Source organism: Hemiscyllium ocellatum, chromosome X, assembly GCF_020745735.1.
Source record: "Hemiscyllium ocellatum isolate sHemOce1 chromosome X, sHemOce1.pat.X.cur, whole genome shotgun sequence".
In the NCBI taxonomy this organism is placed as follows: domain Eukaryota; kingdom Metazoa; phylum Chordata; class Chondrichthyes; order Orectolobiformes; family Hemiscylliidae; genus Hemiscyllium; species Hemiscyllium ocellatum.
In genome coordinates this window covers 13,227,481-13,253,764 of record NC_083453.1, presented here as the reverse complement: position 1 = coordinate 13,253,764, position 26,284 = coordinate 13,227,481, and the positions used below count along the sequence as shown (strand labels likewise).

Here is a 26,284-nt window from a genome sequence, read left to right as displayed (position 1 = left end):
CCAATTAAGGTGAGTCTCTTGCAACCAATTTCACCCCATCCAGCTTGGGCCAGAGTCTTTTACTACAATCAGTGGTAACAGCCAACTGCTTCTCATAAGAGACCGGAACCGAAGTTGGACCTTAATCTGTAAAGGTTCCCTGGCGTAGGTTCTCAGTCTAACCGAGGCCTTGCACAAACCAAGTTGGAGTCCAGAGTGAATTTTGTTAAAGACTGGTTCTGTAATCACTGATACAGTTGCACCAGTATCAATCTCCATTAGAACTGGGTGACCATTTAACCAGATGTTTATTCTGATTGGTTCTGATTTGGATGTTGTTAAGCAAATTAACTGTTCCAAACCAGATTAGGTGGATTTCCCAGGGTGTGCAATCTCCTGAATACTGGTCTATGAGTTCTCTTCATTTTGTCTCAATAGGATAAATAGACAAAGTCTTTTCCCTGGGGCAGGGGAGTCCAAAACTAGAGGTTTAGGGTGAGAGGGGAAAAATTTAAAAGGGACCTAAGGGGCAACCTTTTCACACAGAGGGTGGTATGTGTATGGAATGAGCTGCCAGAGGAAGTGGTGGAGACTGGTGCAATTACAACATTTAAAAGGCATCTAGGTGGGTATATGAATAGGAAGGGTTTAGAGCGATATGGGCCAAATGGTGGCAGATGAGACTAGAGTGGGATGGGAAATCTGGTCAGCATTGATGAGTTGGATTGAAGGATATGTTTCCGTGCTCTACATCTCTATGACTTTATTTCACTAAGGGTTAAATCAAAGTTACATGCGTCTGCCAGTTGTCTTAACTTAGTCAAAATTCCCACTATGGATTCCCCGGTTCTCGAATTACAGAGTAAAAATGATAGCATCTCACAACTGGAGGAGGCTTGCGTTTGTAATAATTCTTTACCATGTCCATCAATTCTTGAAAGGTATTAGTATCTGGTGTCTCAAGGAACGTTAAGCTCCTAATAGCAGAAAACGCTGCAGCTCCATAGGCCATCAGGAGAATTACTCATTATTTTTCATCTGCTAGACACATTTTTTCCATGTACGAGGCCCAGTCTTCGACAGCAGGTGAACGAGTCAAGCTTCTCAAACAAAGGCATGATGTGAGAAATGCTTACCCACACTCAAAGATGACTGTTGCAAGCAGGTTTCTTCAGGATCATGCTTTACCCCATTGCCACTGAAATAACTCCACAGAGACCGGTATCCATCACCAGGTCACCTTTTATTTAAACATAAACATGACTTCAAACATAGTTTCAAGCAGTACTTGACTTTAGTATTGCCTCATTCAGACTCAGGTACCAGAGTGTCAGTATATCCAAAACTCTTTTTTTCTTCTTTTTTACTTTCCCCCACACTAATAGTGCTTATTTTTCCCCAACACCCATGTCGCGCGTGTGCAGGTGTAGGACACAGTAAAGAACAAGTGCGTAAATCTTTATTTATAATCCACCATCAGGAAGAAAGGAAACACCAGAGTGGCCAGTGACAAAGCAGTGCCCTTCTCGACAAAGGGCAATGAGAAACTCTGGGTTTATTTTCCACGGAAGAGGGACAGGCAATTGGCTATAACAACCCAGTCCACGGCTCGCTGCCTGGACCTGTTTATGGCCAGTTTGGCCAGGCCCAGGAGCAGACCCATGAGGAAGTCCTCTGACCTACCCTCCCCCCTCCGCACGGGATGATAACCAACCATTTTTTTCTTCCACCTCCCTCAGAGGCAGCTCTCAGAGCGCACAGAACCTCTGACACTCCTTTCTTTTAATTGTCCCCACACTATCACCTAACAGTGGTTAGCACTGCTGCCTCACAGCGCCTGAGACCCAAGTTCAATTCCCGACTCAGGCGACAGACTGTGTGGAGTTTGCATGTTCTCCTCGTGTCTGCGTGGGTTTCCTCCGGGTGCTCCGGTTTCCTCCCACAGTCCAAAGATGTGCGGGTCAGGTGAATTGGCCATGCTAAATTGCCCGTAGTGTTAGGTAAGGGGTAAATGTAGGGGTATGAGTGGGTTGCGCTTCGGCGGGTCGGTGTGGACTTGTTGGGCCGAAGGGCCTAACCTAATCTAATCTAATCTAATCTAAACAGCGGTAGTGCTTATTTTTCCCCAGCACCTATGTCATGGTTGTGCAGATGTAGGACATAGTGAAGAACAACAAATATGTAAATCTTTATTGATATTCTATCACCAGGAAGAAAGGAAACACTGGAGTAGCCAGTGACAAGCAGTGCCCTTCTCTGTCAGCCAGGGCTCCCTGATTGGACCAGAATAACAGCCCTAAACAGGGAACTCATATTTTGTGAGGTCCAGCTGGCTGACCTTGTTACAGTCATTACAATGAGCCCAAAGAATTGAATGCTTTCAAGATGGAATTTGATGTAGTTCTTAAGGCTAAAGGGGTCAAAGGGAATGGGGGTGAAAGTGGGAACAGAGGACTAAGTTGGATGATCAGCCATGATCATATTGAATGGCAGATCAGGCTCAAAGGGCAAAATGGCCTACTCCTGCTCCTATTTTCTATGTTTCTTTGGAGATATAACTCACAATGAGTTCGAGTAACTTGTTTTTAAAACTGCAAACATCTTCTTACAAAGCTTCCTTGATTTAAAACTATATCTTTTTCCATTATTAGTTCACAGTCCAAGAAAAGAGCAAGCTATCTTTACAACGGGGCTGAGTAAGTTGTTGCTGTTCCCTTAGGTTTATGTCAGATGGTCTGTCCAGTTTCATTCCTATCTTTAGACTTTCTGGCATTTGATGCAGCTGGGCCATTTCAGTTGGCAGTTAGAGGCAATGATATTGCTGTGCGTCTGGAGTCACATGTAGGCCAGACCAGATAAGGATGGCAGTTTCCTTCCCTAAAGAACATTAGTGAACAGTGATTACATTGTTGATATTAGACTAGTTTTTAACCCTGAATTTTATTGAATTTAAAAATTCACCAGCCACGATGGTGTGATTCATACCCATGTCCCAGAACATTAGGATGGGGTTCTAGATTACTAGTCCAATTACCACTACACCACTGCATCCCAGTAACACTTTAATTTTTAGAAAATGTCCTTTTTAACTTGCCTTTATGTTGATGCAAAAAAAGTCTTTCCTGACACCATAACACCCACAAGGACCACTGTTAGCCTGTAATTGCCTCCACCTTGTTCATTCTCATCCAATTCTCCACCTTATCCCCTTCTTTCCTGTCACACTGTCCCTTTCCAGAGGATTTGCCTTGGATATTTTTGGTACGTATTTCAATACATTCAATTTAATATTGAATGTGTTGTCTGTCATCGTCGCAGAAGTACATTGAGTGGCTTCCTTCCTCTTTTGTTGTGTCCAATTAAATGTTAGTGGATCTTGGATATTTGGAAGTGGACATACATTTAATGTTATGGGGTAGTATTTTCTTTGTTGTTACCTCAAGGTTCGCTCCTCTGCTGCAACAGCACAGTTTGCTGGTGGGAGATAATTCCACAGGCAGCAATCGCCTCCCATATGGGCATTTTTTATAAGTGAATCAGACAATAGGAAAGTAAATTTCTGTCTGCAAACAAATGGGTCTCCAGACAAATGGGTTTGTCATTCGACAATCACAATAGGTATATAATTTGTTCAATCAGATTACACCGATCCCCATGCTTTTTTATACTGATGCAATAATCAGAAATTTAAATCACTTGAACCAAACCATGGTTGGATTTAAATATTTTTAAAAATTAAATAATGCATTAAATGTTCTTGAGTCAGGTCAGTGTCCTGCATTTAGAGCAGGCTAGGCTGGAATAGATTGCATATTTGGTAAACACAGTAATACTATCATAAACTGGAACATTGAAGGGATTGGTGGAAAATTTAATCAGTAACCTTGACCCTGAGATGTGCTATGTCTCTGCACATTGATATATTTATGAGTACAACTTGCAGTATTGCTATTGCTTTATCGCTCTGTGGTTTGTGGGAGTATCATCAAATGTCCACAATTCATGTGGAACATATAATTGTAGCTTTCTGCTTATTAAAATCTCTTGGTTGATTTATGTGTAAAGGACCCACAGAATACCTGAGTGATCTTGCATGTTACCAGTGTTGAGTTTGTGATATGTGGTAGGGTGGAGGTAGTATTATTCAATTTCACGGTTGGGTTGTATTGGTTTCTGCAAGGGGCTAACAACTAATGACAGGCTAATAACAACAATTGTGTCAGGTGTTGTGAACCGGAGTGTTACTGCAATTATTTCATTGTCTTTACAAGGAAAAATTCACCCTGGGCGGAGTCCTTTTTTTTGTTTTCCCCTGTTGGTGTAGCTCCTCCCGGTAGAACAGATAGTGATCCTTCGATCTCTGTCACATGCACTGTTTTATTTCCTCTATGTGCATTACAGCAGGGAGTATCCCAGGATGACTTGAACTTCATCTATTTCTTTTGAACATCTCATTCTCACTCTATGTCTATGACAGGCATGAGATTGGGAACTCAGTGTGCTGGGGAATTATGGGTCAGATTAATATCTTCAAGTCTGACATATATAACACTGAAATGGAAGGGTCTCATTTTGTACTATTCATTCAGGCGATGTGAGCTTCATTGACTGGGCCAGCATTTATAACCCATCCCTAATTGTCCTTGAGAAAGTGATGAGTTGCCTTCCTGAACTGCTGCAGTTCTTTTAGTTTAGGTACATCTTCAATGCTGTTATGGAGGGAGTTTCAAGATTTTGATCCAGTGACAATGAAGGCACAGCGATATATTTTTGAGGCAGGATGGTGAGTGGCTTGGAGGAGAGCTTGCAGGTTGTGGCGTTCCTATGCATCTGCTGCCCTTGTCCTTTTATGTGGTAGCAATCTGGGTTTGGAAGGTGCTGTATGAGGATGTTTGGTGGATTTCTGTAATGCACCTTGTAGACGGGACAGACCTGTTCGTCTATGTTGGATATTTGTGGGTAGGATACCTATCAAGCGGATTGCTTTGTCCTGGATGGTGTCAAGCTTCTTGAGTGCTGTTGGACTTGCACTCATCCAGGCAAGAGGGGAGTATTCCATCACAGTCCTGACTCGTGCCTTGTATACACGACCATATTTTGAAGGAGTCAGGAAGTGGGTTACTCACTGTAGGATTCCTAACCTGTTCTTGTAACCACTGTATTTATGTGGCTAGTCCAATTCAGTTTTTGATCGATGGCAAACCCTAGCATGTTTATAGTGGGGGATTCAATGACAGTAACACCATTGAACGTCAAGAAGAGTCATTAGATTGTCTGTAATTGGAGATTATTATGAATTGACATGTTTATTACTTTCCACTTGTCAGCCCAAGCCTGGAAATTGTGCAGATCTTGTGGCATTTTGCACATGAACTGCTTCAATATCTGAGGAGTTGTGAATGATACTGAACATTGCGCATTCATTAATGAACATTCCCACTTCTGACTTTATGATGGAGGGAAGGTCATTGATGAAGCAGCTGAAGATAGACTATCCTGAGGAACTCCTGCAGAGATGTCCTGGAGCTGAGATGACTGACCTCCAATAACCCCGACCATCTTCCTTTGTGCTAGGTATGACATCCCCTCTGGAATTCAGCTCTTTTGTCCATGTTTGAACTAAGGCTATAATGAGGTCAGGAGTTGAGTGGCCTTGACGAAACTCAAACTAGTTGTCAGTGTTGAGCAGGTGCTCCGTGATAGCACTGTTGATAACACTTTCCATCACTTTACTGATGATCAAGAGTAGACTGATGGGGCAGTAATTGGTTGGTTGTCCTTGCACTTTATATACAGGACACATCTGGGCAATTTTCCACATTGCCAGGTAGATGACAGTGTTGTAACTGTACTGGAACAGCTTGGCTAAGGCAGTGGCAAGGTCTGGAGCACAAGTCTTCCAGCTATTGCTGGAATGTTGTCAGGGCCCATAGCCTTTGCAGTATGGAATGTCTCCCACCATTAGCGTTCATTAGCAGAGGGATTGAATTCAAGAGTCGTGAAGTGATGTTGCAGCTGTACAGGACTTTGGTTAGGCCACATTTGGAGTACTGTGTGCAGTTCTGGTCGCCTCACTTTAGGAAAGATGTGGAAGCTTTGGAGAGGGTGCAGAGAAGATTTACCAGGATGTTGCCTGGAATGGAGAATAGGTCGTACGAGGATAGGTTGAGAGTTCTCGGCCTTTTCTCATTGGAATGGCGAAGGATGAGGGGTGACTTGATATAGGTTTATAAGATGATCAGAGGAATATATAGAGTAGACAGTCAGAAACTTTTTCCCCGGGTACAACAGAGTGTTACAAGGGGACATAAATTTAAGGTGAAGGGTGGAAGGTATAGGGGAGATGTCAGGGGTGCGTTCTTTACCCAGAGAGTGGTGGGGGCATGGAATGCGCTGCCTGTGGGAGTGGTAGAGTCAGAATCATTGGCGACCTTTAAGCGGCAATTGGATAGGTACATGGATGGGTGCTTAATCTGGGATAGATGTTCGGCACAACATCGTGGGCCGAAGGGCCTGTTCTGTGCTGTATTGTTCTATGTTCTATTTCTTGATATCATGTGAAGTGAATTGAATTGGCTGAAGACTGGTATCTGTAATGCAGGGGACCACTTGTGAAGGCTGAGATGGATCATTCACTCAGCATTTCTGACTGAGGATTGCTGAGAATGCTTCAGTCTTATCTTTTGCTTTGATGTGCTGGGCTCTGCCATCATTGAGGATGGGGATATTTGTGGAGCCTCTTCTTCCTCCAGTGAGTTGTTTAATTGTCCACAACCATTCATGACTGGATGCGGCAGGACCGCAAGGCGTAGTTCTGATCCATTGGTTGTGGGATCGCTTAGCTCTGTCTATCACTTGCTGCTTGCACTGTTTGGCTTGCAAGTAGTCCTGTTTATTGGCTTTATCAGGTTGACATCTTATTTTCAGGAATGCCTGGTGTTGCTCCTGGCATGCCCTCCTGCCCTCTCCATTGAACCAGGGTTGATCCTCTGGCTCAATGGTAATAGTTGTCTGGGGAATATACCAGGCCACAAAGTTACAGATTGCACGTGAGTACAATTCTGCTGCTGTTAATGGCCCACAATACCTCATGGATGCCCAGTCTTGAGATGCTAGATCTTTTTGAAGTCTGTCCCATTTAGCACATTGATAGTGCCACACAGTACGATGGAGGGTATTCTCAATGTGAAGGTGGTACTTCATCTCCATAACGACTGTGCAGTGGTCTCTCTTACTGATACCATCATGGACAGTCACATCTGCAGCTGACAGGTTGATAAGGATGAGGTCAGGTATGTTTTTCCTTCTTGTTGGTTCCCTCACCACCTGCCGCAGACCCAGTCTGGCAACTATATCCTTTAGGACCCGACCAGTTCAATCAGTAGTGCTGTTTCCAAGCCGCTCTTGGTTGTGGACATTCACATCCCCCACCCAGACTACATTTTGCACCTTTGCCACACTCAGTGCTTCCTCCAAGTGTTGTTCAACATGAAGGAGTACTGATTAATCAGTCAAGGGAGGATGGTATGTGAAAATCAGCATGAGGTGTCCTTGCCCTATTTGACTTGGTGCCATGAGACTTCATGGGAACTAGAGTCGATGTTAAGGACTCCCAGAGAAACTCCCTTCCAACTGTATCCCACTGTGCCACCACCTCAGCTTGGTCTGTCCTGCTGGTGGTTCAGGACATATCCAGGGATGGTGATGGTGGTGTCTGAGACATTGTCTATGTGGCATGATTTTGTGAGTATGACCATGTCAGGCTGTTGCTTGATGAGTGTTGTGACAGCTCTCCCAATTTTGGCATGAGACCCCAGATGTTAGTAAGAAGGAATTTGCATGATCAATGAGGTCGTATTTACAGTTGTTATATTAGGGGCCTAAGTCAGATGGGTTTTTGTGGTAATTGACAATGGTTTCACTATGAATTGCAGATTCCTTAAATTTAAATTCCACCGTGCTTCCTCTATTAACTCAATGTTTGAATGGTTAATCCAGTGACAATACCAGTGGGTCATCTCCATTTCGGATGCTTTAACTTAGTGACATGTATTTTCTTTAAGATGTGTTTGATACCTTAATAACAGTGTTTTGAACAACTATCCAATGTGGTTTCCTGCTTGAGTTGGATCTGATGGTACAGCCACAGTGTCAGTTTTCTTTTCTTCTGATATCAGGTTTCTGATGTAACTGCTTGTATGCTGTCTTATCAATGGGGCCAGGTGGCAGTGGTGACTTGTAACAAAAGGGTTGCATTTCCTCAAATCGACAGAGGTGTCTCACCAGCAGCTATAATCACTTTCCAGCAAGCCATAAATGCTGACAGAAATGCTGGACACTCAGAGTATTTAAAGCAATGCAGAGTACTATATAAAAGAAAGCATATACATCACAGTGCCATAAAGTCACAATCTCTTGGTGTCAGGTTTACATCCCAGAAATATTCTAGATTGTGCGCTCAAAGTCTGCCTCATGCAAAAGGACAGCTGCCTCGGAGCAGGCCATTCAGTCCCCTTCAGTCCATTTTGCCATTCCATCAGATCATGATCTGCATGTCAAACCCATTTACCTACTTTTGATTTGCATCCTTTGACATCCTTACCCAGCAAATTTCAGTTGATCTTCAACATCCATAATCTTCTTGGAAAGAGAATATTTCAGAATTATCTTGATGAAATAATTTTTTTCATAGACTTGATTAAGTCCTGGTTATGAACTATACACTACCAACATGGATGTTGGTTTTGATAATAGGAAGAGGATCAAAGGCATGACAAAAAAACAAGATGGATTGGAGACATAGTGGGATAGGCACATTGCCTCCTGCTGTCTGAACTCTGGAAGCTGGACAAAAGTATTGTAAGATCAACCTGAAAACTGTTCAGTGTTCAGAATATGGGATGGAGGCTATGTAGGAGAGTCGTTTGAATTCTAAGGTCTATCCTGCTAATGACTTAGGTTGATCAAAGATTTCAATAACTAACAGTCCAGACAATAACAAACATAAAAATATAGAAAAAAAATTTCTATTTGTAAAAATAAAAGATGTAACATTAGTCTTCTGGGATTTGATTTTAAAGCTTCCTCATAATCCCATGTAAAAATTAGGCAAAATCAAATAGGTGGTAATATGACCTAACTATTCTGTTAGTTTAGAAATTAATCGGGTGAACAAATAACTGACCAGTTTCCCTGCCCAACACCTTGTCCACAAAGGGAAGTTTGCTGGAATTTGTACACTGCTGCCTCACAGCACCAGGGGCCCGGGTTCAATTCCCGCCTCGGGCAACTGTGTGGAGTTTGCACATTCTCCCCGTGTCTGCGTGGGTTTCCTCCCACAGTCCAAAATTATGCAGGTTAGGTGAATTGGCCATGCTAAATTTCCCGTAGTGGTAGGTCAAAGGGTAAATGCAGGGGAATGGGTCTGGGTGGGTTGCTCTTCAGAGTGTCGGTGTGGACTTGTTGGGCTGAAGGGTCTGTTTCCACACTGTAAATGTTTCCACACTGTAAGTATCTAATCAAAATGAAATGGTAATATATTGATTTTTGATGATCATCTGATTGCAGTTATATCCAACACTGAGATACTTCCTCTGGTAACTTGTAGCAACATTACAGGAGCCTTTGTGAAGATTTCCACCTTAAAAATAAACATATTACAATAAGAAATATAAGAGAGGAAATCGCTATACATTTATGAACAAGGGTACTTTTTTAAGCAATGTGAAGCAAAGTTTTGTTTTAGAACATAGAACATAGAAAAATACAGCGCAGTACAGGCCCTTCGGCCCTCGATGTTGCGCCGACCGAAGCCTACCTAACCTACACTAGCCCTATAACCTCCATATGCTTATCCAATGCCCGCTTGAATGACCATAAAGAGGGAGAGTCCACCACTGATACTGGCAGGGCATTCCATGAACTCACAACCCGCTGAGTAAAGAATCTACCTCTCACATCTGTCCTATACCAACCCCCCCTTAATTTAAAGCTGTGTCCCCTAGTAACAGCTGACTCCACACGTGGAAAAAGGTTCTCACTGTCAACCCTATCTAAACCCCTAATCATCTTGTACACCTCTATCAAATATCCCCTCAACCTCTTTTCTCCAATGAGAATAGCCCCAAGTGCCTCAGCCTTTCCTCATACGATCTTCCTACCATACCAGGCAACATCCTGGTAAACTTCCTCTGCACCCGTTCCACATCCTTCCTATAGTATGGCGACCAAAACTGCACACAATACTCCAGATAAGGCTGCACCAGAGTCTTATACAGCTGCAACATGTGAATTAAAGTTAGTTGACTGCAGATTGTGTGAGGCACACTGATGTACACATCTTATCCACTGCCCATTTGTAATACTATATGCTGGCAGAACTTGTTTGCAAAATCTACTCATGTCATGTGAGAACTTTGAGGATGAGGAGGGCTAGAATTTGGGCAACAAATGCCTTGTATATTCACCTGGGTCTTGAGAAGCCTCATCCATCAAAGAAAATGTTGCTAAAATGTGGAAACCAGCAGGAAATGGGACACCTGCACCCACCAACCCCACCGCCCCGTGGCTGAACACTTCAACTCCCCCTCCCACTCCGTCAAGGACATGCAGGTCCTGGGCTTCCTCCATCACCAAACCATTATCACCGACGCCTGGAGGAGGAATGCCTCATATTCCGCCTTGGAACCCTGCAACCACATGGGATCAATGTGGATTTCAACAGCTTCCTCATTTCCCCTCCCCCCACATTATCCCAGTCTCAAGCCTCCAACTCGGCCCTGCCCTCCAGACCCATCCATCACTCCCCCCTCTGACCTATCACCTTCTCCCTCACCTTTATCCACCTAACGCTTTCCCAGCTACCTCCCCAACCCCACCCCCCCTCCCATTTATCTCTCAGACCAGACCCACAAGCCTCATTCCTGATGAAGGGCTTATGCCCGAAACGTCGATTCTCCTGCTCCTCGGATGCTGTCTGACCTGTGCTTTTCCAGCACCACACTCTCGACTCTGATCTCCAGCATCTACAGTCCTCACTTTCTCCTAGGAAATGGAGTTGCTCTATTTTATCTGCTGTCTTGTTCCTTTCCCACCAATCACAGAGATCTAAAATCACATCACTGGATAGTCACTAGATTCATATTATAATAACACTTAGACACTCGGGGTAGACTGGCTTTTTCAGGTCTGTGACACAGCAGACATCCTGGACTGATTTTATCAATCGGCATTTTAAAACTGACAATGCATTCTCTCTTCACAGATTAACTTCCAGGATCTTGAGCGTGCAGACTGGTTAAACAAGGTAGGCACTGCTTCGTTAATGACTGTCTTTGAATCTGAAATGTTTTCTGCCTTTTCAGTGGAAGGGTGTTCCTGCAAGCAGTCAGCACTGACTCCAACTCAGCCTGCTGCACATACAGACAAATATGTTGAATGCAGCCAGGGAAGACGTGTTTTATTCAAGTTAAATGTTCATTCTTTTTGTTACATACATTTAATTAAACAATTAATAAACTGTTTCCTTTGTCCCATGACATTGTTCAATATCACATCGAGTTAATGCTTGCAATTTGCTTACAAACCTTGTGATTTCCAGAAATATTGTGAATGCTCACAATTCAGGAGGTTGAAGGAGAAGTCATAAGGAATCAGGATAGGGCAGCCAGTACTTCAGTTCTTGTGTCTCAACAGCTTCCACTGCAGCTTGAGATCATCATGTGGGCAATTTACAGGAACATTTCCACATCCTACAACTACATGATTATTGGAACTCATTTAAAAGAAAAATGCAGCCCTTTGCTTTATCGATTTCTCCCCTTCTGCTCTCATGATAGTCACAAGTTGATGAATGCCATATGCTCTCTGGTCAGTCTTTCACTCCAGTTTGTGGTGTTGGGTTGGGTGTGGTGCAGGGAAAGTGGCTTATTTGTACTGAAAAATATATTTGTGTTTTTAACACATGGTTCCAAGCACTCTTTTCAACCTGGGAGACTAGAATTGTCCAAGGACATGATATTATATTTTACAATCACAATCCCTTACCTGGGGCTATTGGGATCAGGTGTATTCCTTGATTAACATCCCTCAACCTCAGCTCGAAGGGGCCAGACTCTAAGACACATAACTTCTGCCCAAGGAATCCAACATGCCCTTCTGCCAAAGCAATAAAACTAGTCAAGAGGCTACTCACTTCCTGATAGCCTAAAATCTTTAGATAATTTGTAGTTTTCTCAGATAATACAAGCATCCAAGTAAAACTCAGTAAATATGAAGGGAATAGAGTTTGAGTTCACTGAGGGTTTGAGAAATAAGACTGGATGAAACAAATTGGGTTTTAACTATATGCACAAATTTAATATAAGAAAACTTACAATGTGGTGGTTATACAGAATATACATCACAAAGCTAAATAAAACCCAAAAAGAGATAATAATGAGAATTTATGAGAGTCCAAAATTCAAACTTGTTACAGATTTTAAGATTTTTAAAAGTCAGTAAGGATATTCATTAAGCATCAAAGTGAGATTACCTTAATACCAAAGTGTGTGAAACTCATTAGTTTCAAAAAGAGTCTCAAGCAGAGCTGACTGAATCTAATGAATCTCCAAAGTTTTCACATTATGTTGAGATATTTATAATGGAGTTTTTGGTATTGCACAATTAAAAGGTGGAATTGTAGTATACCACTCTCAATTATTATTCCATATTAAGTGAGGTGGACCACCTATTTTATTAAAATTATCTATTCAATTTATGGGGAATGCTATTTTGAATTTATTATTTAAAACTAGGGTTGAGTAATCTGTTTAGTCAAGATACCATGTCCAGCAAGATAATAAGACTTGCGGTCTCACATTTCCTTTATCTGAGAGTGACTTTGCTTATAGAGTTAGCATTGCATCTTTAGGGCTTGTATTCAGTCTCTATGTTTTTTTTAGATGTGTTTAATTCTTAACTGCAACTTCAGACTGTTGCAAAGGAATTGATTATGCTGTGCTTGCAAGTTAGCTTCTTCTTTGAAATAACTGCACAGAGACTAGTATCCCATCACCAAGTCATCCTTTATTTGCATGTGCATAGTACATGGATTCTGACCAGCTAGATCAGAGCCAGCACCTTGTGTGAGGAGACTCTCTGACACTCCTGTTTCTATCTGTCAGCCAGGGCGTCCTGACTGGCCCAGGTTAACAGTTCCAATCAGGGGACTTTATTCAATGAGATCCACCTGGCCAACCTTAATGCAATCACTACACTCTTACAAATGTTGTAATATTTCCTGAAAAGTAATTTTTAAACTAGAGTTCTTATATCTATCCAATTATATATATTTTAGGGCAGCATGGTGACTCAGTGGTGGAACCCAGGTTCAATTCCATCCTTGAGTGATTGTGTGGAGTTTGCACATTCACCCAATGTCTGCGGGAGTTTCTGTTGGGTGCTCCGGTTTCATCCCACAGTTCAAAGATGTGCAGGTTAGGGTGGATTGGGTATGCTAAATTGTCCTGCAGAGTCCATGGATGTGCAAGCGAGGTGGATTGGCCATGCTAAATTGTCTGTACTGCCCAGGGATGTGCAGGTTAGATGGATTGACCCTGCTAAATGTGGTGTTATGGGGACAGGGTAGTGGACTGAGGCTGGGTCTGGGTCTGGGTGGGATGCTCTTTTGAAGGGTGAGAAATAACTTGATGGGCCAAATGGCTTCTTTATGTGCTGTAAGTATTCTAGTTTTAAACCTTGTTCCTTGATAGTGAATGCCAGTGTGCATCAGACAACCATATCCACAGTAGGGAAAGGCAGCATTTGGTTTGTGCTGTTTCCCACAAGATATTTTCTTCAGGCTTAGTGCCAAAACCCCCTCCCTCTACTAACTGGAGTATGTTTTTACTCACTTGCTATGTAGCATTGCTCTTTGGGTATCCAATGTGAGCTGAAATTGCTTTCTTCACTTCAGTACACAGGAGAATAAGTAGTGTATCAGACTTCATTCAGGCTAAAAATAGCAGACCCTTTATTGAATAGTAAGTGTGTAAATGAATAATATTGAATGCTACACTGATTACAAACTTCTATATTCTCCAAATAACATCAAAATAAAGGTAGTCTGCCAGTGCTAAAATATAGGATAAGACTGACCTGCTCAGTTCCTGCCAGACGAGTTAGTTTAACATATGGTCTTTAATTCCTGACTACTGAACTTGGGTTAAGCCTGATTAATTTGTTCAGGATTCTATCTGAAATTGCTCATAATTCAAGTATTTAATGTCTACTTAGAAAGGAGATGACCAGGTGTCTTCCTTCCCATTTAGGGAGTAAACTAAATTTGGAGGGCAGGTTTTTTTGGGACTGTTCTTGCAAGTTTCCGAACAACTACTTATGGAGCTATCTAAAGTTCTAAAAGAAGATATTTTTGACTGTCCTGTCAGTTAGGAAGAATGAACAGAATAAGCTTAAAGAAAGCAACAATAACTGACAAAACTATTATGACATCTGGGGCAAGGTGTAATTGTTAGATCCCAAATGTAACAAGCTAACGGAGATTCTTTATTGGTAGGTTCTACAGCAAGCATGGCCATTTATTGGTCAGTACCTGGAGAAGCTGTTGGTGAACTCCATTGCTCCCATTATTCGGAATTCAAACAACCATCTGCAAACCTTTGCCTTCACAAAAGTCAGCTTTGGAGTGAAGGTAATTCTGTACCTGTGCAAGTTAAAAGGTGTTACTCTAACAATCGTTAATTTCCACAATGTTTTGGTATGGGTTTTTTTCTGTGTTTGATACAGTGCATCTCTCGGGTACATTTAAAGAACAATTGAATGTTAACCTTTTGCAGCACCTTCCCCCAATTTTATCCTCGAGTGAAGTTGCTGATCCAGTTCCATGCAAACCCTTCTCATCTGAGTGTTGGCCATGAATGCTGGTAGGCTATTTGACTGTAGAATCCAAACTTGTCCTCACTGACAACAACTCATTTCCCCTTCCAAGGTTGGGTCACGTGTGAAGAGAATGTTTTGAACTGTGCAACACGGTGAAATGATATATTGGTGGTTTTAGTAGTCTGTTATTCTTTACTAAACTACCTGCAAGATATATTTGCCTCCCAATTCCCTCGCATTGACAATAACAAATATCTACTGAGGTTCCAATCGAATGCAGCCTACAATATTAATGAATTTGTAGATTTCTAGAGACCTATCAGCATAATTTGGTCAATGATGAATGTGTCGACTCACTTGACTCATTTCTACTGAAAAGAAATGTCATACTGGGATATTTACACAAGAGAGGGCTCACCCTGGATGCTGTCCCCTCTAGTATCTTATCATGATGAATCATGGGTACTGATCACCCTTCTGTAACTTATGATGGTGGCCATCATTTGAGTGTGAAACGAAGCCATGAGTTTGTCAGGACCATGACAGCTGAAGCTGTCATCTCTCGACATTTACACATGATTACATCTCAGCTGCAATTACAGGATAGCATTCATCCCAGCCTAAAGAGCTTCCTCTAATACAGGGCATTGCAGTCAATTGTTAACGTAGAGGTATAGAAATTAGATGCAGGCGTCAGCCATTCAGCCATTCCAGTCTGCTCCATCATTCAGTATGATCATGGCTGATTGTCCAACACTGTATCCTGTTCCCACTTTCTCCCCATACCTTTTAATCCCTTAACTGAAGAACTATATCTGACTCATTCTTGAATACCTTCAGTATTTTGGCCTTAACCACTTTCTGTGGTAGAGAATTCCACAGGTTCACCACGGTCTGGATGAAGACATTTCTCCATACTTCAGTCCTAAATGTCCTACCCTGTATCTTCAGACTGTTCTGGACTCCCTAGTCATCAGGTACATCCTTGTTCCAGTGGAAGCAACGAAGAATTGACTGAGAAATCTGTGACTTTCAGCTGTTCCCTTGCTAAATTTGAGGAGCCAGTGGGAACTTTTACTGTCAGAAGCAGAAGCCTGTTTACTGTGGACCAAAAAAGCTGAAATAGGTTCCAAATATATTACAAAATGCGAATTGTTCAGGTCTGTGTTGCTGGAGATCTGATCATACCTCTGAATGTCTTTCAGCCTCTGAAGATTCATGGAGTACAGGTGCATACAGGTACAGACAAAAGGCAGGTCACACTTGACCTGCATATCAGGTAATTGACTCACTGTTCAATTCCACTTTCCTGCTGAAGCTGCAAGATGAAAGCTCCTTGCATATAGAAGCACATATTAGCTGTCATATTTGTAATTTATTTGCCTTCTCCTGCTTGATGCATTAATCTAGTGTATTTCCCTGACCTTTGATGTTGACACTTGGTTTTTTGATTGATTCACAACTGCTTTAAAAAAAAACTGGGGTATATCAGTGAAATTATCTTAGCGCATTTTTAAAAATTATTCCTAGGTCTCTGCCAGTGTCATTGGAGGTGTCAGGAAAGCTCTGTCCAACCTTCTGTTCATCACCTGTGTTTTTAAACCAGGGATTCACTGCCTGGGAAAGTGAGGCCCTGAACTGTGTTCTAGCTCTCTTTACTCTTACTTGGCACCAAGCTGTACCTCAGCTATACCCTAAATAAAAGGGTATATGGAACTGCTTCACAGATGCTCCACTGTTAGCAGTTTTTAAATCTTGAAGAGTGCAGGAAAATAAACTGTAACTTTATAGTAAATCTAAAACTCCATCAATCGGAAACAGTTCATCTATGAGTACTTTGCAACTTAAATTTATCTGGGACCCTCAGATATGTAATTTGCATTAATTTTGGTTACCTTCATTGCCCAAAGTCATTACCACATTAATGCTTCAATTACTTTATGACAAGTGCCTCAGCAGCATTTCACTTGATTAATCATTGCATAATATTTAAACATTATATAACCTAATAGGTACATTGTTGTTGACTGAATATTCCCATTATACGAGTGAAATAATCCTGACTGGTGAGGCAGCTGTTGCATTGTTGATGACCAGTTGATGACCAGAATAGCAATGAACTGTGAATAGAAACTGGTGAAGGAAGGTGGATAATGAATGCAAGAGGCGCAGAGGTCTTGTGAAAGCAACAGCTCAGTCAGTACTATTTGGAACTACTTGCTTTTTTTTTCTTTAACCGGTAAGTATGTTATAAAGCTGCCATTAATTTGTCATAAAACAAGGTAGTTCATCATTAAATTGCCTAGAGTGGTCACAGACTGAGCTTGTCTGATGTCAGATGATATTTATTCTGACCTCATTCTGACTTAACCTAGGGCAGATGGAGTTATTGTAATGAGGTCATCCAGATGGACTTTAGAATATGAGTTCCCTGATTGTGGCTGATAATCTGCTCCAATCAGGGAGCCCTGGCCGACAGATATAAACAGGAGGTTCTATTCATTCTGAGAAAGTGGATTAGTGTCAAGGACTCTCCAACATAAATAAATGTTGAAGTGGTGATGGGATACCGGCCTCTCTGGAGTTATCTTTGTAGGGCATTCAAAACTAATTGTCATCTTTTTAAGGTTTAGATTAGATTAGATTACTTACAGTGTGGAAACAGGCCCTTCGCCCCAACAAGTCCACACCGACCCGCCAAAGCGCAACCCACCCATACCCCTACATTAACCCCTTACCTAACACTACGGGCAATTTTTTTTTATATAGATATTTTTATTGAAATTTAACATTTTTGCAACTTTACAAAAATAAACAAAACTCTCAAATACAAACATTGATGTACAATTAAATCATATATACAATAGTCATAATTTAACAAAGAAAAGAAAAAGAAAGAAAACAAAAAGAAAAAGAAAAAAAAACAAGAACCGAAGAAAGAAAGAAAGAAAAAAAAAACTCAACTTTCTACTAATCTAACCTATAACTAACCAGAGTGTATACCTAAGTCTCTTACATGCTCGGAATGTATAAACATCAAATATAATAAAACCCGTATTCGCGCAGGATTCCTCTCCCAAGGGGCCCCGGAGCAGCCAGATCTGAAATCTTCACTAAATAAAAGCCCTTGTTAGGATAGCCGAAATATCTGCATTTATATAATTCAAAAAGGGCTGCCATATTTTATAAAATAATTCAGTCTTTCGGCGCACCATATTTGTGAGGAAGTCAAGGGGGATATATTCCATAATTAATCTGTGCCAATTTGAAAGTCCAGGGGAGGCCCTCAGCCACCCAGTTCACCAAAATATTTTTCCTTGCACAGAAAGAGAGAATAGAAAATAGTCTCTTCCCGTGCATATCCAGAAATGAGAGGTTCGAAAAGCCCAAAAGGAGAGATACAGGGTCCACCCTAATTTCCGTTCCAAAAATTTCTGTCAGGGTATTTGCCACTTTAGTCCAGTATCTGCGGATTTTCTGACAAGTCCATAGACAATGTACAAGAGTACCCACCTCTATTTTGCATTTGGGACACATTGGAGATGCTCCTGCCTTAAATTTTGCCAGTCGAGCCGGAGCTATATGGGCCCTATGAAGTATCTTTAGTTGGATAGCCTGAGTTCTGTTACAGATAGCAATTCTTCTAGCATTTTCCCAAATGTCATTCCACATATCCTCAGAGATTTCTAGCCCCAAGTCCTGCTCCCATGTTTTAAGCAGGTCATCCATGTCTCCTGAAACTCCATCATGTAGCAAATGGTATATAGTACTAACGGAGGATACCCCCGCTGGTCGTAGGACATTACGTTCTCTGTCTGATTTATAAAGACTATCTATTAATGTAGTCTTCTTCTGTATATAATCTCGAACTTGGAAGTATCGAAAGAGATCCCCATTAGGTATTCCGAATTTCAGACGCAGCTGCTCAAAGGACATCAGGATCCCATCTTTAAATAGGTCCCCTAAGCATGAGATGCCCCTGGATCTCCAGAGTTTATAGGTGGCATCTGTAATCCCCAGTTGGAATCCCCATGCGCCTACTATTGGCGCATGGGGGGATGTTTTATGTGAGTTACCCTCATTTTGCCGCATTATATTCCAGGCCTTAATTGTGTTTAATATTATGGGATTTTTACAGTGGTCTGTAATGATTTTCCTCTTATCTGAAAATAAAAGGTTAGTAAGTGGATATTTTACTTGGGAGGCTTCGATATCCAGCCAGATTGATTGTGGATCAGATGAAACCCAATCAGCTATGTAACTTAGTAGGGAGCTTAACTGATATTTCCTAAAGTCTGGGAAGTCCAGTCCTCCCCTTGCCTGTGGAAGCTGTAGCTTCTTCAGCTTAATAAGGGGCCGTCTATGGTTCCAAATAAAGGAGCCCAACCAGCCATATAATTTACGTAGGGCTAGCCTTGGCAGCATCAGCGGGAGCATTCTCATAGGATATAAGAGACGGGGCAGAACATTCATTTTAATTAATGCTATTCTACCTAGCCAGGAAATCGGAAGGTCTCTCCATCGCTGGAGGTCCTGCCTTATCCTTTCCATTAATTGTACAAAATTAGCCCTATACAGCTGACCAAATACTGGCGTGATAAAAATACCTAAATATAAGAAGCCCTCCAGGGACCAACGGGAGGGAAAAAGGGATCCGTGGTATCATAGCCAGACCACCCATTGGCATGGCTTCCGATTTTGAAAAATTAATTTTATAGCCTGAGAATGCACTAAATGTATTAATAACTTGAATTAGACGAGGCACTGACATTAAAGGATTACTGAGGAATAAGAGAACGTCATCTGCATAGAGGGTAATTTTGTGTTTACCTGTACCAATCCTCGGGGCCGTTATATTAGGATCAGTCCGGATGGCTTCTGCTAATGGTTTGATTATCAGCGTAAACAACAACGGTGAGAGAGGACATCCTTGACGGCAGCCCCTACCCACACTGAAGCCATCCGATCTTAACCCATTAGTGATAACAGCTGCTTTGGGGTCATTATACAATGTTGAAACCCATTTGGTAAACACCTGTCCAACGCCAAACCTTTCCAATGTGTAAAATAAATATGACCATTCAACCCTATCGAATGCCTTTTCCGCATCCAATGAAATTACTACTCCTGGTATCTTTCCCTGATGACAGGCTTGGATCATATTCAAGACCCTTCTGATACTATTGGATGATCTGCGGCCCTTAATAAATCTCGTCTGGTCCTCCTTTATAATATATGGCAGTACCCTTTCTAGTCTTAGTGCCAACATTTTTGAGAGAATTTTAAAGTCTACATTTAGTAAGGATATTGGTCTGTAAGATGCACAGTCTTCTGGGTCTTTTCCTTTTTTGAGGATAAGAGAAATATTTGCTTCTTTCAGCGAGGGCGGGAGACAGACCTGACTGTACGCAAAATTATACATATCCATAAGTGGGTCAGCCAATAGTCCTGTAAATTCTTTATAGAATTCAGCTTGAAAACCATCCGGGCCCGGTGCTTTTCCGCTCTGAAGTTGCCTAATTGCCTCAAGTATTTCTTGGACTGTTAAAGGGGTATTAAGGGCCGACACCTGTTCCGGAGTCAGGCCCGGGAAGATCAAATTTTTAAAAAATGACTGCATCCTCTTAATCCTATCTTCACAATCCTGCATCTATATAGTTCAGAATAAAATTCTTTAAAGGTCGCATTGATCTTTTTATGATCATGAGTCAGGGTACCTGTACTTTCCTTGATGGTCGGGATAGTTTGCGGGGCTTTCTTTTTCTTTGCAAGAAATGCTAGGTATCTACCCGGTTTGTCGCCATATTCATATAATCTTTGTTTCGCAAATAATATTTCCCTTTTAGCCGTTTGAGTAAGCGCGGTGTTTAAAGCTGTCCTAAGAGCTGTAATCCTCTGCAATTTTGTGATAGAAGGTCTATCAGCGTATGCTGTTCCGGCTGCTTTTAGGCGAGCTTTGAGCAGACACTGTTGTTCTCCCTTCATTTTCCTCTGGGTCGCTGAATAGGAGATGATCAAACCTCGTGCATAAGCTTTGATGGTCTCCCACATCATTGACGAATTGCTAGCCGTACCTGTATTAATTTCTAAAAAAGTTTTAAGTTCTTGGGAGAAGTACTTTAAAAATTTGCTATCTTTTAACAGGAAGGGGTCCATACGCCAATGCCGAGCGGATATCCCATTGTTCTTTACCTTAGTTTCCATGTATACAGCGGCATGGTCAGAGATTGCTATAGTACCTATTTTACAGGTTGATATAGAATTTAGAAAGATCGACGGGGCAAAAAACATATCAATTCTTGTGTGACATTTATGTGGATTAGAGTAGAAAGAAAAATCTCTACCCTGTGGATGGAGACATCTCCATACATCTACCAATCCTAATTCTTTATTCAGGTCCGCCAGTTGTCTAGATCTGGGAGATACTCCAGCGGTACTCTTGGGAATCCTGTCTATTTCCGGATCCATAATACAATTAAAGTCTCCCCCAATAATTGTATGACGGGCACCAAAGGCCATCAGTTTTGAAAAAGCTTCCGTTATGAATTTAAAGGGGTGTGCCGGGGGGCAGTACACATTTAAGATCCCATATTCCTCTCCATTTATGAGGGCTTTAATCAAAATATATCGTCCAGATTCGTCTTTTATCTGATTTAGAATTTTAAAAGGGAAATTCTTCCGGACAAGGATAACGACTCCCCTGCTTTTTGAATTAAAAGAGGAAAAAAAGGCCTGATCAAATCCGCCCTGTCGTAATTTTAAGTTTTCTTTATCCTGTAGGAGAGCTATAGCAACTCTCTCCTTCTTAAGATTTGATAATATTTTCTTCCTTTTAACTGGCGAATTACTCCCCCTGACATTCCAGGTGCACCACTTAATCGACTGATCCGCCATAATCATCTGGACAGATCCGAGACCCCTCGGGAGGGGAAACCCTATCTAGAACATCCCGAGCATGGAGCATACAAGATTTACAAAAGTAAAGACTCTCTAATACACTCAAAACAATATAACAAAAAACTCTTTCTAAGTAAAAAAGATATAAAACATTCCGAATTGGAGATTTTCTCCCTTGTTCCCAGGGAGCGTCACTTCCTCTTCCAACCAGTGCCCCACCCTTGACCCAGGTGTTCCTCAATAAAATGAGGAGAATTCAAATATAATATAAAGCTAGAGTTAACAGTGAACACCCCACCCCCACCCACACCCACATCTAAATATATTTGGGAATATTAATACCATATATAAATATATAACTATAAGATTACAATCTCAACACGTAATACTTAAATATAATACCACAAAATAACAGAGGAAAGAAAAACAACCCCGCTCCTAAAAACAGAAGTAAAATAGAATAAGGTAACCACCTCTCCCCATCAACATTAACCAAACGCCCCAACATATATATATACATACACACATAGGGGGAAAGATAGGAAAAGATGAAGGGATGTAAACCAAAATAATGGGAAAGGCAGACCAACGTCCACAATCTCTTACAGTTTATTTAAGAGAGTCCAAGAATTCCTTAGCCTTCTCCGGTGATCCGAAGTTATATATGGATCCTTCGTGGCTAAGGCGTAGCGTCGCTGGATATCGTAAGGAGTACTGAATATTTAAGTCCCTTAAACGCTTCTTCGCCTCATCGAATGCCTTCCTCTTTCGGACTAAAGCTGGGGAGAAGTCCTGGAACAGCATGATCCTGGATCCTTTGTGGGTCATAGCTTGGGGATCTTTTCCCAGATTTCTTGAGGCTTCCAGGAGCATCTGCCTCTCCCTATAGCTCTGCAGCTGGAACAGGACCGGGCGTGGGCGCTGGGTTGAGCCGGGCCCACGTACTGCGACCCGGTAGGCCCATTCTACCCTTACCTGGCCTGATCCATTATGCAGATTTAAAAGTTGTGGCAGCCAATGCTCTAAGAATGCTGTCAGCTGGCCTCCCTCTTCCTGCTCGGGAAGGCCCAGCAACCGAATATTTTTTCGACGACCTCGATTTTCGAGATCGTCTATGTGGTTTTCTAGGTTCTGGACTCGATTCTCGAGAAAACGGATGTGGTCGGCTGCCGATTTTATCGCAGTCTCCGAGGCTGCGGCCTTCAACTCCGCCTCTCTGACTCGGCACTCCAATTCCTGAATGTCTCTGCCCTGCTTCTGCAGCTCGGCGGAGAGTGCCTCCCTGCTCTGCCGAGACTCATCAATAAAAGCATCAATCTTCGCCTCCCACCTGGCAAACATCTCCTCAAAGCTCATCTTCATTGTTAACTCTCCTGAAGTGGCTGTAGACATCTTTGCTGCAGCTGAAGAGGGAGAGGGTGGGGGAGGGGTCCCTGCTTTCTTAGAGCCGCCTGTTCCCTTCCCTTTACTCATTTTTCAGCTAGTATTAGACTATTTAAATGTATTAATAGGTAACTATTTAAGGTTAACAACTATTATAAATGGTTTAGTGAGTGTGGTGGGGGTGGGTGATCCACTTTGCCCAAGTTTTGGGTAGAGCACTGTGGACTCAGTCTTGCTGGGTTGCCGCCATCTTGGATCCCCCTCCACTACGGGCAATTTAGCATGGCCAATTCACCTGACCCGCACATCTTTGGACTGTGGGAGGAAACCGGAGCACCCGGAGGAAACCCACGCAGACACGGGGAGAACGTGCAAACTCCACACAGTCAGTCGCCTGAGGTGTGAGGGGAAAGATATAAAAGGGACCTGAGGGGCAACTTTTTCACACAGAGAGTGGTTCATATGTGGAATGAACTGCCAGAGGAAGTGGTAGATGCAAGTACCGTCACAACGTTTAAAAGACATTTGAATAGGAGCATAAATAGGAAAGGTTTGGTGGGATATGGTAAAAACAATGACTGCAGATGCCGGAAACCAGATTCTGGATTAGTGGTGCTGGAAGAGCACAGCAGTTCAGGCAGCATCCGAGGAGCAGTAAAATCAATGTTTTGGGCAAAAGCCCTAATGCAGGCAAGTGGGACTAGTTTAGTTTGGGAAACCTGGTTGGCATGGACGAGTTGAATGGAAGCATCTGTTTCTGTGCTCTATGACTCTATGGTTGCACATTAATTCCCCATTTAGGAGTGCTAATGGATGCAGAATAATGGATTACTTCTCTGTATCCTCACTCACCAAGTGAAGCAGAAGGCATATGGATATGGTGTGTAATGGATGACTGAAAATGAGGGTAGCAATGCTATGAGTAGTGGTTGTGGGAAGGATGTATGAGTAATTTGTGGGAGTCATTTAGGATGGAAGGGTGTGGTCTGCGAATGTTTTGGGGAAAGACAGAGAGACTGAGGTAGAAAATGAGAGGGATCTATTGAGAAATAGGCAAAAAGTTCCTAGAGGATAAAAAATACATTCCCAGTGCAAAAATCAAGAAAATGCTCAAGCTATTCATTAAAATATTTTGGCATGCATTCTGGAGCTTCAATGAGTTCTGGCATAAGTAGTGTACAAGTGCAATGGCTGTTGGCGCAAAATCAAAGGCGGAAGAGAACTAAATGCAAAGCAAGGCTAGAATAACCAAATGTCTGCTACAGCTTGTACAACTAAGCACAGTGTATATCATATAACAGCCAGGTGTAATTAAATGTATTTCATGTGATGTTGCTCTTCATATTTGGCTTAGAGTTTATCAGCTTAAAAGTCAATGTCTGCAGCTAGTATCGTGAACAGAATGAAATATTCTAGATGTCTTTTCAGAAGTTTAAAGTTGTTCCACTTATTGAACATGATATGAAGGTGCCGATGTTGGACCAGGGTGGACAAAGTTAAAAATCACATGACACTTTGATCCTTTTCTTATAAATTCTGTGTCCTATGTATCTGCTTCACTAGCTATCTGATGAAGAAGCAGCGCTCTTATATTTTCAAATAAACCTGTTGGACTATAACCTGGTGTCATGTGATTTTTAACTTACTGAACAAACACTGTTGCACACATTACTCTGAGGGCAGTTCCTATTTCTAAGCACTTTCAACTGTCTTTATCCAGCTTCCTGGACTTTTTTGCTATGGGTGGTTCAACAGCATTTCTCAGAACTCCTTGCAATGTTCTAAGGAGAAGTGGCTTTTCAATATTAGCCAACGGGTGTGCTGGGTTAGTCAGAACTGTTTTACATTTACTCCAAAGCAAAACATCCCCTTTGTCATCACAACAAAGCTTTCTGCAAACCTGAAACAAGTCTTCCAAAATAAGCTATCTACTGCAAGTTCCATCATGGTAAGCAGTTACCAAGAGGGCAGAGAAATCCTTCAAGGACATCCTTGAATTGCAATATCCCCAATAACATCTTCAGAGTTTTTTTTGCCCAAGAGCACCTAAACTGGAGCAGCAGCATTCGCAAAGTGCCAAATGGATTGATCATTTCCAAAAGGCCTAGATAGTGGGCAAGCGCAAACACTTGGAAGGAGTGTGCAAACCCTCGACCATCCCACCCACCATCTCTTCAAGTAATACATCCCCCCCCTGTGGCAGGCTGTGCAGGTTCAACATGGGACTGTTTTGCCACCTCAGGACATACAACTTTGGAGTGAAAAAAAGCCTTGTTTGGTCTTGAGGGGCTTTCTAAGAAGAAGATTCTTGTTTGGTATTTTTCTTATTTTATCTCGAATAGGAACAATGGAGTAAGACATTAAGTCCCTCAAGCCTGCTCTGCAATTCTAGATCGTCATTGATCATCTACCTCAAAGCCATATACTCACACTGACCCCATATCCCTTGATGTCATTAATAACTAAAAATCTATTTATCTATGACTTGAACTTAGTTAATGGCTGAGCTTCCATTTCCCTCTTGGGTAGAGATTTCCAAAGATTCACCACCCTCTGAGTTTAGATATTCCTCCTCATTTCAGGCCAAAGTGGCTTGCCTTTTATCTTGAGATTGTGTCGCTTGGGTCTAGATCCCAGAGACAAGAGAAATATCCTTTATGTCTATTCTTTTAAGAATATTGTAAGTTTCTATGCAATTACCTCTTATGCATCAAAACTCAGAATATAGGTCCAATCTCCTCAATCTCTCCTCATAGAACAGTTCCACAATCTCAGGAATCAGTCTGGTGACCTTTGCTGCACTCCCTCTAATCATTCTTAAGCAAGGAGACCAGAACTGCACAAAATACTCCACAACCATACCAGTGTTCCTTATAATCGAAGAAAGAGTTCTTTGCTCCTGGACTGAAAGTATGTTGTGATATAACATACTGCTTACTTTTGCTTGCTGCACCAGCATGCTAACTTTCAATGACTTCTGAACACACACACACACACACACACACACACACACACTCACTCATTGTAAACAGGTAGGGCCCATGCAATGAGCTGCCAACCTGAGAATAACCTATTTACTATTACACTCTACATCCTGCCTGTTAACCAATCTTCAGTCCAAACTAGTATATATTACTCCACAATCCCA

General features: G+C 41.9%; 1 protein-coding gene across 2 annotated transcripts in view; it reads left to right on the top strand.

Annotated features, from left to right (window-relative positions):
- esyt1a (extended synaptotagmin-like protein 1a) overlaps positions 1 to 26,284 on the top strand; it is a 159,698-nt gene that overhangs the window by 56,345 nt on the left and 77,069 nt on the right. Inside the window, exons 2-4 of one of the 2 annotated variants that reach the window (XM_060821180.1) lie at positions 11,243 to 11,284; positions 14,534 to 14,668; positions 16,062 to 16,135. In XM_060821180.1, the coding sequence (XP_060677163.1) occupies positions 11,243 to 11,284; positions 14,534 to 14,668; positions 16,062 to 16,135 (251 nt within the window). Of the gene's footprint in view, positions 1 to 11,242; positions 11,285 to 14,533; positions 14,669 to 16,059; positions 16,136 to 26,284 lie in introns of those variants that run through there. The other variant, XM_060821181.1, reaches the window with a different exon arrangement.